This window comes from Musa acuminata, chromosome BXJ3-6 (assembly GCF_036884655.1).
Source record: "Musa acuminata AAA Group cultivar baxijiao chromosome BXJ3-6, Cavendish_Baxijiao_AAA, whole genome shotgun sequence".
NCBI classification, from domain to species: Eukaryota; Viridiplantae; Streptophyta; class Magnoliopsida; order Zingiberales; family Musaceae; genus Musa; species Musa acuminata.
In genome coordinates this window covers 12,782,501-12,793,108 of record NC_088354.1, presented here as the reverse complement: position 1 = coordinate 12,793,108, position 10,608 = coordinate 12,782,501, and the positions used below count along the sequence as shown (strand labels likewise).

General features: G+C 38.5%; 3 protein-coding genes across 3 annotated transcripts in view; 2 read left to right on the top strand and 1 right to left on the bottom strand.

Moving 5' to 3' along the window:
- Nucleotides 1-768: 768 nt before the first annotated feature.
- Nucleotides 769-1,938, top strand: LOC135641778 (glucuronoxylan 4-O-methyltransferase 1-like). The gene has a single exon (XM_065157483.1). It carries the CDS (start codon nucleotides 946-948, stop codon nucleotides 1,936-1,938), a length of 993 nt encoding a protein of 330 aa, XP_065013555.1. The 5' UTR covers nucleotides 769-945.
- An 898-nt stretch (nucleotides 1,939-2,836) lies between these two features.
- LOC135641779 (ras-related protein RIC1-like) lies at nucleotides 2,837-6,147 on the top strand. Its single transcript, XM_065157484.1, has 8 exons — nucleotides 2,837-3,018; nucleotides 3,130-3,202; nucleotides 3,341-3,388; nucleotides 3,486-3,533; nucleotides 4,531-4,602; nucleotides 5,111-5,266; nucleotides 5,557-5,660; nucleotides 5,938-6,147. Exons 1-8 carry the CDS (start codon nucleotides 2,852-2,854, stop codon nucleotides 6,026-6,028), a joined length of 759 nt encoding a protein of 252 aa, XP_065013556.1. The 5' UTR covers nucleotides 2,837-2,851; the 3' UTR covers nucleotides 6,029-6,147.
- The window catches only part of LOC135641777 (12-oxophytodienoate reductase 1-like), a 12,092-nt gene continuing 7,555 nt past the window's right edge, over nucleotides 6,072-10,608 (bottom strand). The window contains exons 2-5 of the mRNA XM_065157482.1: nucleotides 7,405-7,545; nucleotides 7,201-7,331; nucleotides 6,951-7,127; nucleotides 6,072-6,870 (exon numbers count right to left, since the gene is read on the bottom strand). Coding sequence (XP_065013554.1) covers nucleotides 6,278-6,870; nucleotides 6,951-7,127; nucleotides 7,201-7,331; nucleotides 7,405-7,545 — 1,042 coding nt within the window. The 3' untranslated portion in view covers nucleotides 6,072-6,277. The remainder of the gene's footprint in view (nucleotides 6,871-6,950; nucleotides 7,128-7,200; nucleotides 7,332-7,404; nucleotides 7,546-10,608) is intronic.

Below are 10,608 nucleotides of genomic sequence, written 5' to 3'. Positions count from 1 at the left end.
CAATTAACTAACTAAATAAATAAATTATAATTTCCTAAATATAACTTCTCAATTATCAATCATACTCTTATTCCTCGCAACCCCTCAATTACCATTACTTCATACAACTCATGAACACTTTGGAACCCTAGTTTAGTCCGACAATAAATATAAAAAAAAGGAGGAGGAGGAGTTAGAAGGGTTTGTTGGAATTAAATGATAAGTTAAAAATATTTACATGCATTTATATAGAGATATTTTAGAAATATTAAAATATCTTTTAAAAAAAACTCATTTTTTGGATATTCCCAAAAGATACCCCTCCTTTGCTTTTTTTTTTCAAACATTATCCCTAATTTAAAAATATCTAAAATATCCCTTAAATTTTTTTTACTCATTTTATTGTGATTTTTAACTATTACAATATTTTCATTTAGCTCGTTTAGAGTGTTTTTCAATAATGTTTATAGTATTATATTAATATATTAAAAATATTATAAATGTTACTGAAAAATAATATTATATCGTGTCATTTTAGTTGTCATTACTCATAAATCATTATAATATCATATTTTTAAACTTATAATATTAAAGTTATAAATATATTTAAATAATTTATAGTATTTTTAAGTAGATTTTATAATATTTTTATTGTGATGATAAAAATACTGTAACAAATAGAACATTGTAACAAACTAAAAAAAAAGGAGTCAATTTGTATATTAAATTAAAAGTACGATTTGAGAAAAATAAAATAAGATATATCGATTGAGTATTTCTTAAAAAAATCATCTTTTTAAAGTAAGATTTTAAATAGAAAAAAAAGAATTACAGATAGAAATCTAATTATCGAGGAAGGTGCCATGAATTTTAGGGAAGATTGTATCGGGGCGTTGCATGCAGGAATCTAAAATCTATCGGTAAAAGAAGGCCTTCTAATTATGTAAAGCAATTGGCCATTAACGTATGCTCATAATCGCATGCATCCACAAAGATCGATTTGTTGTCATGTATACCTTTGGAATCAATCAATCGGTGCCATCGGTGTTCGGTCTCCATCAATCCCCCCCCCGTCACTGCTCATTGCCGCATCTTGAACGATCAGTAGAATCATGCAGCAATTCTCTTCTTCCTCTCTCCTCTGATCCTTCACGCACGTACGTCATGAGGGTCAAGTTACGTCTCCTCCTCGTGCTCATCCTCGTCCTCCTCCTCCTCTACGTACTGATCTCATGGACCTCGTTTTCCCCTGTTCCTGCAATCACATCGCTGACCTCGCTGTCAGATTCGTGCACCAAGATCCCACCCTCTCTAGCGACCGCTATCGTGCACTACGCCACCTCCAACACCACCCCGCAGCAGACCCTCGAGGAGATCTCCGTCACCGCCAGAGTGCTACGGAAGAAGTCGCCGTGCAATTTCCTGGTCTTCGGCCTCGGCCACGACAGCCCCATGTGGAGCGCGCTCAACCACGGCGGCCGCACCGTCTTCCTCGAGGAGGACGGCTCGTGGATCCGGACCGTCCGGGGGCGGTTCCCGGCGCTGGAGGCGTACCACATGACGTACCGCACCAAGGTGAGCCAAGCGGAGGGTCTCTTGGCATCGGGGCTGAATTCGACGGACTGCGCGGTCTGGAACTCCAAGTGCCCGCTGGCACTGACGGAGCTGCCGGCCGTGTTCTACGAGGTGGAGTGGGACTTGATCATGGTGGACGCGCCGACCGGTTACCAAGCGGACGCTCCGGGGCGGATGGGGGCGATATACACGGCAGGGATGGCGGCGAGGGGGAGGAGTGCGGGGGAGACCGACGTGTTCGTGCACGATGTGGATAGGGTTGTGGAGGACAAGTTCTCCACGGCCTTCCTCTGTGAAGGATACCTGCGGGAGCAGGTGGGGAGGCTGAGGCACTTCACCATTCCCAGCCGTCGGACTACTCCGGCCATCGCATTCTGTCCCTGAGAAGCTTTTGAGTCCGATCTCATCTGTACGACCTATCTTATCACATAAAATAATATTTTTTTCTCTATTTTATGATCAAATTTGTTGTAGAATTTAGATTTTTTGTATGAGAATTATGTCAATCTTGGATTTCTGCGTTGTTAAACGAATCAAATCAACTTCCTGATTTTAATTTCTTTCATCTCCTTGTTGAAAAGACAATTCTCTCTGTGTTTATATATATATATATATATACAATTTCTTGTTTGCCTAAAAGAAGAACATTAGACACGCGTTTGACTCCTCATCATGGCGTGGAGGTATTTTGTAGAGAATTGGGGCACCACTAAGTTGCAATTTGTCTGCTCTTATTTTTTATATCTTCCTCTTAAATACGCGAAGGTTGACCTGTTTTAGATCGGCGAGTGATGTGAAACGTTCATTTCATATTTGTATCGTGTGTCTTCAATCATATAAACATCTTAAATATGTATCGAGTTGATTGAGTCTAGTCAGAGATATGGAACCTCCTTAATCTTGAATAGATTTCATTTAACATGACCCGATTCGCTTCCCTTCCTACGTGTATATATATTAATATTTAAAATATAAAATATATATAATTCAGATTTCAAGCTTTTAATCTTGGATTACTATCGCATCAATGTTTGATAGATTTGAGAACACGTTTCAATGCTCATTCCTACCCGTCTCGTAATTGGAGAATATGAAATGGCATGTGGGACCCAATTGAGATACACCACTAGTAAGTAGCTATTCTAGTCGGGCTGGCGCTAGCGAGTAAGATAAGTATTAATCGGGTGTCAATTATCAGACGACACCCTCCTGTACCCGAATTTTGATTCGATAATTCAGCGGGCCATGCGGGGCCCAAGTACGGAATACACAGTGGTAAGAGACCGCTTGTTTGCCTATGCTTCCTCCTTGGGAGGAGTGCGAGACGCCGGAAAGAACCCGAGAAAAGCTAGACGCCATTTTACCTTTGCGCCTTCCCATCCTGCTATCTGAGCTCCAATTCATCGTCGATCGCAGAACAAGTGTTGGCTTCTATCCCCAATCCATCGATATGAACAACGAATAGTAAGATCGCGCTCCGTTCGCTCCTCGATTGTGCATTGTAAGTCGTTTTCTCCCCTGTTCTAATTGTTCTTGGGTTTCTTGGTGTGATCGTTTCCATCTGTTCCCCCAAAGCGATTACCTCTTCAAGCTCCTCTTGATCGGGGATTCCTCGGTCGGGAAGTCATGTCTTCTCATCAGATTCGCGGTGAGTTTTAGACTGGATGTTTCCCTACCGTTAGAAATCTAGGGTTCATTGTTGCCATATGGTTGATGTTCTTTGTTGTTTTCAAAAGATTTGGTTTTTTTTTGTTCATGCTGATGAGCTTTTGGTATTTCTTTTCAGGATGATTCGTACGTTGATAGCTACATCAGCACCATTGGTGTTGATTTCGTAAGTTGCTCGTGTATCTTCTGGAAAACTTGCATCAAAATATGTTTTTTTATGTAATTTGTTTGGTGGTCGTTAGCTCAATTGTCTTTCTTTGCAGAAAATTCGTACTGTGGAACTGGATGGAAAGACAATTAAGCTGCAAATTGTATGTCTCATCAAAATAATTTAATAATTTTCATTATTTTCTTCAATAGAGGAAGTTCGATTTTGTTTTTTCATTCGATCGCCTGTTTGAAAAAGATAGGTATTTTTTTAATTTTGGAAGTTTGAGGAATGAGTTGTTGGATACTTTATGCCATCATATATTTGGGTAAAAACCAATACACTAGGTGGGGATTTGCCATCTGAAATCCCTGTGAACTATTGGATTTCTAAGTTGTAAGGCTGTTATTGAAGTGCAATGGCATTATACTATTTCTCCATATATTGCATGATCATCCTTGGTAAAATGCCATTAAACATGCGCACCGCATGACTTTAGCTTGTTATGCACAGACTCTGTTTGGTGACTCATGTTTGCCGTTTTAGTGAGAGACTGATGAATTCTGATTCTTACAATGTCAGTCGTATACTTTAGTAACACATTAGAGTTGAGTTCATTTTTCATCATGTCAACTATGAGTTCTGGTGGATGTTGGAGGTTTCAACTTCTAATGGTTCCCAGTTTTAAGGTTGCAAACTTTAACTGTGTGTTAAACGTGCAGTTAATTTCTCTCTCGATTTGGCCTATGTGATTATTAAAAAGTCGATGAATATCATTATGAGTCATTATACAACTTTTCTAATCCTAACAGGTTAACGGTGGCTTTGGAAATAGTTATCTTTGTTGCATGTCAGCCTATAACATTAGAAAAGAGACCTAAGCTCTGAGAACATGAGTTACAATGCTTCTATTGTTGATTCACCTGGAGTGTAAATTGTTTTTTGTTATATGTGATCTGATATGTGTAATCAGCATGGACTTTTAAGCACAACTTGGAAGGATAACCTTTGTTATTCTCGCACACTTTCGTGCCATAACTGTACGCAGAACTGTGATCAGTCTGGTTCTAAATTACCTTAACCAATAGAAGAACTAGTATGCTATTTTTTGTTATAGTCTAGTGCAATCATTTTGAGGCAATGATCTTGTTTGCTTGAAGTGGGATACAGCAGGACAGGAACGGTTCAGGACCATAACCAGCAGTTATTACCGTGGAGCACATGGGATCATTGTAAGAGCTTTCTTCTAATATAGTTGCTATTCTGTTTATTGTAGTAATGCCTTTCTGTTTATTTGTGTTTGCTTCAGATATTTAAATGGTTTCTTATAATTATTTTTTTATTAAATAAAATTTCTTTATAATGAATTCCCTTTCGTCATGGAAAACTGAGCACGGAACTAAAACATTAAGGCAATTTAGGCACTTTCAGTTTAGAATAACAAAAGTTTTGCCCATTATGTGTGGAAAGTTCATTGGTCATTTCCTTTTGCAGCCATTATAGGACACTATGACTCTTGCCTATGCTAGAGTTGGTTCAATAACGTACCAGGATTATCCGCCAGAGTTTGCATAATCTATCAAACTCGGAAATGCATAGGAAGTGGTTATGGCACTTAGGGTTATCTGGTTAATCAAAATAAAGTACTTCTTAGCTTTAAAATTTTAACCGATTCTTGTGAGTTCTTGGATCTTAGAGATAATGTTTTAATTACTGCTGATGCCTTGAGGCCTTTTCCAGATTGTTTATGACATTACAGAGATGGAAAGTTTCAACAATATCAAGCAGTGGCTAAGTGAGATTGACAGATATGCTAGTGACAGTGTGTGCAAGCTTCTTGTTGGAAACAAATGTGATTTGGTTGAGGACAGAGTTGTGGAAACTGAAAAGGCAAAGGTAATGATATCTACTATCTCCAACAAACAAGTGTTCTCCTTCTGAGTTTGGATTATTGCATCATTGCAGTGGCTGAGCTGCTGAAAACCAAAATGAAAAATAAAACAACCGTACAATGATAATGTGACTTTATAAGCAAGTGTTCATGAGATTGCTTGGTATGTGCAATTCAGCTTACGTCTCCTGGTGATCTCTTGGTTAAAGAACGTCAGGGGCAGTAAAAGTTGCTTGATAAGATAACCAACATGTTTAGACCTGGATGGCTTACTGGTTTCCATGGTCTAATGCAGGCATTTGCTGATTCACTTGGTATTCCTTTCATTGAGACGAGTGCAAAGGATTCAATCAACGTGGAGAAAGCTTTCTTAACCATGTGCGCTGAAATTAAGAAAAGGTAGTATAACTGAGCCTTGATTCATCTTTATCAAATGCATGTCTTCTTCCACATCAATCTGTTGGCTGCTTTACCTTACCACAAGTTTGGGCTTTTCTAAATCTCCAAGTTTCATTCTGGTTGTAGAAATTAGTCCAAATGTTTGGTCTTCCATTCCATAGTACATCAAACAGTTTAAGCATTCTTCTCAAGAAAGAAGCATATTTTTTCCGATTTCTCGAACAAGAATCATGAGGCGAGAGTTTTTTAGCTCTTACATTTGCTTGTCCCCTTGCAGAATGGGAAACCAACACACTGCAGATACCAAACCTACCACTGTTCAGATGAAGGGTCAACCCATTGAGCAGAAGAGCAGCTGTTGCAGTTAAAATCCAGTTTTCGTGGCATTTTTCATTTGATATGGACAATTAATTCAGTATACTTAATCAGCACATTAAATGTTTGGAGATTCTAAATGAATTGTAGCTTGTCTACACATAAGACCTCACTTCTTTTCCGAAGCCTCTAATTCATTACAGAATGTTCAAGCTTGTTTTTAGTGTCGATAATGCATCATGACAATGCCATCACAAAGAATTATTGCTCAAGATTCAAAGTCAACTCAGTTTGAGATAGTCTCAGGCCGAAGGCTCGAGAAATGGGTAATCTGTGTACCCGTCCACTGGATCAGAAGTATAGAAGGTGAGCCTGTTATACCCGTTCAGAGGCGCGTCGAGCTCGAACCTCCTCGGCAAGTCGGGGTTGGAGATGAAGAGGCGACCATAAGCCACCAGATCCGTGTAGCCCTCCGCCACCACTTTGTTGCCTTCCTCACGGTCGTATCCGCCGGCAGCGATGAAGGTTCCCTCGAAAGCTCTCCTCATCGGCAGAAGCCGGTGGGGGATTTGGCGCCTGCCTTCCACAATGGACATCCTCGGCTCCACCATATGCAAGTAGAGAAGGCCATGCTTGTTGATCTGGTGGACGAGGTAGAGCCCCGAAACCTCAGGGTCGGAGTCCCAACAACCGTGGTAGTCTGCAAAGGGCGACAGGCGTAACCCCACTCGCTCAGCTCCGATCTCGTCGACGACGGCCTCCACCACCTCCAAAGCAAACCGGCAGCGCTTCTCCAAGCTCCCACCGTACTCGTCCGTCCGGTCGTTGACGCTATCTTTCAGGAACTGGTCGATGAGGTACCCATGCGCTCCGTGGATCTCCACTCCGTCGAAACCTGTTCGATGCATCGACGACAATGAGTTAATGCACGCATGCATGCATGAAGACCATCCGAAGAACATGGTTCGAAGTTACCAGCTTCGATGGCATTCCTTGCAGCGTTTCTGAAATCATCCACAACGCGAGGGATCTCATCCGTTCGTAATCGCCTGGGAACAGTGAACTTCTCGTCGGGTTCATCTTCAAGCAGCAAGCCGGAGGTCACCGGCTTGTCGGTGCAGGAGATGGGATCTTGTCCATTAGGCTGATACCCTGAGAACACACACCTCAACGATCAAACACAAGAGACGAATACTCCTGAGTTCATCACATGCGTGCTGCTTACCAGTGTTGGAGACCCTGCCAGTGTGCCAGAGCTGGCAGAAGAAGATCCCGCCCTTGGCATGCACGGCATCCACGATCGGCTTCCATGCCTCCACATGCTCCTTCGTCCATATGCCAGGCGTGTGGGGGTACCTATCCATCCAAAGCAGATAAAGATCACAGCGATGGAACATGTTTTACGTAGGTGACAGGGATGATGTTTTACCCTCGACCAGTGTCTGAGACGCAAGCGGCTTCACTGATCAGAAGGCCACCAGTCGTGGTTCTCTGGGAGTAGTATAAGACAGCATGTGGTTGGGGGACATTGCCATAGGATCTTGATCTTGTTAATGGTGCCAACACAATTCTGTGATCAAGTGAAGACCAAGACAAATTAAAATGATAACAAACTCCCAAATATTACAACTTCAGATTTTTTTTTCTTTTGTTTGGAGATTCCCTTAGTCCACACAATTATTGAAAATAATAAAATATAAATTTACAAAATATAACCCATTAATTATCAATCATATTCTTATTTTTCACCTCTTAATTATCATTACTTCATGAAACTTATTTTTTGTAAAGGTTTGGAATTTGATATCTCTATGATGATGCAAATTGATGTAAAAGATAATATTTTTTAAATTATTATATAAATATTCAGAATATCATCTTTCGGGCCTATAACCCAATGCCTTAAGACCTAAAAACATTCGGTCACTAATGTAAAAATATTTCTATTTTTAAATCGTGTCATTTGATTATTATTATTTTGTTACTTTATATCACCGATGATAAAGATGTTATGATGATTAGGATAAGTAAAAGAAGTGAATAAGAAGAAAGGGGAGGGAAAGAAAGAAAAAGATATACGGGTTATGTACAACGAGATGGAAGAATTTGTTGAAATTAAATAATAAATTAATAGTATTTATATCCATTTATAGAAGAATATCTTAGAAATATTAAAAATTCATTGTAGATAATAAAAAGGATTACCAATAGATTTTTTTTAAAACTTCTCAAATAATCTAAATTATTATTATTTAATTATGTGATCCTATCTAATTATGTAAGATATATTATAAATCTGATTGAATTTTAATTATGATTATCAATCAATTAAAAGAAAGTCTACTTATGATAGTATTCCTTAGAAGATTATCTTGATAGAAGAGACTCTTTTAATTATTATCCTATACCTTCTATTCTTGTCTATAAAAGATAAGATCTTATAGGGATGAAATACCAAAAATTGATATTATAGATATATTTTTAATCTCTATTAGTCTATATTCTATTGTTTATAGTAGTCGTATGAAAAATAAGAAGAGAGGAAAATGTGTATCAACTTCTTATTACGTATTAATATCACTATAGCTTTCGGATTCAACGATAGTGCATTTGTAAATTAAATAAAGATTTTCTGAACCACATCGAAATATACACAATCATAATATTCATTAATCATTATTTGATTTTATTTCTGGTATTAATATTTTTTACATAACAAAAGCATAATTATAGATTTTTTGCTTACAATTAGTTTCAGAGTTACGTTTTAAAATCAAATACCTTATATCATAAAAGTATGCCTAATATATTTTATATTTAGATCTATTTATTAGCATCCTATGCTTATGAAAGGGTGTTATTCGATTATAATTGTACAATGCTTGAATGATTCATCTATGTTGTTGGTCAACTTTCCTATATCATTCGTCTTTGTCACCTATTTATGGGTGATTTGGGGTTCTCATGTTTGATCGATGAACTACCATCGGTAGCTTACTATCGATGACAACATTGTTAAAGGCGACGATCTCTAGTGTCGTTGGCCTAGTCATGGGCAAGGATTACGTATAGGTGCTATTGTGGGCAACGAGAGGGTGCGATAGCCGACAATGGTTGCATGCATTACTTTGTATGTGTAATAGCCCAAGTGTCACTACGACAGCCTACCTTGGTCATAAGTAGTAGCCACACACGTAGTGGTGTCGGTGCTTATGGCGATTGTGATAATGGCATTGCCTTAGATCGACACTACATTATTGCCTTTGACTAGCGACTGCAATAATGCAATTGCAACGATGTTAGCTAGTCGCAACCAACATCAATTAAACACCGAAGTCATAGTTCACAATTAAACACCTAATTGTAATTGCTAATCATAGGTGCTTTGTAAGTCAATCACGTAAGTGATGGCACATGTGACACATTGTGTAGTTTTTTTATGTATTATAATTATTAGCATTTTCTTACTTTATGATTACATGTTGCATATATTATAATATCTATGAGTTTGTGCAATGGGAATTGGATCATAATGAAATTATGATAATGCGATCGATTTGCCTTTAAACACGGATCCTAAATAATCTCGGTCATAAGTTAATCGAGATGGACATTAAGATAATCAGATAGATCGGTGTACTGTATACCCATCAATATGATTGAGGCGATTGGTCTCATATTTGCTTGTGTGGGGATACTAGGGGTACATTGCACATGCTCATGGGAAAATGAGTTCACTGATTGATCTACTTATGGAATGTTGGATGGTTAATAATACCTTATTATCAGATAGTGATTCTGTAGTCCTAATTATTTAGCGAGTCCTTAGGCTTGAGACACTAAGGATGTCTTGTTGGCGTACTTCATTCTTTGACACCAGACTTATAGGTTTTGAAATTTCAGATCTAGCACAACTAGTTATTGGAAATGATGACTAACCTTACGAAAGCAATTGAGTATCAATAAATAATCATTCCCTTTCAGTGTCATGAGAGGAATATCTTATGTATTCTTGTTTAGGCAAATCCTTGACCAAGGTCATTCGAATTGAGAGAGAAGGATTTCTCTGAGAGAATCCGATTATAGCGAGACTCAAGTAGATTCTATATTGGGTATGACAGCACCGTATCCAGTATACGATCTTTGGGTTAGATGGATGAAGGACTATAGATACACGGTAACTAAAGACAGACATGTCCAACAAATTGGATCCCCTCATATCGTTTAGAGACTATAATGTAGTGGCCTAGTACGTCTGTAGTCGATGAGTCAATAATTCACCGAGTTAAAAGGAGTTTTAATAGATACGACTCACAGCCAACCCAATATTGAGTCTAAAGGGTCACACACGTATGATAGGTATTGCGATGAGTAGATGTTTGGATATGAAATATCCACTAGAGCCCTATCTTATTGGATAGAGATACACTAATCCAAAAGGTTTGGATAAAGATTCAATATCTAATAGGGTAGGATCCATTAGAGTTAAGTTGATAAAGACGTCTATAAATAGCAGGGAACCAAAAGAGCATATGCTAGACCCTTTTTGGCTACCACATCAAATTCTCCTCCCTCCCTCTCATCCTCGATCAACAACCCCATTTAAGGTATTTGGACAACAAGAAGGGTTGGT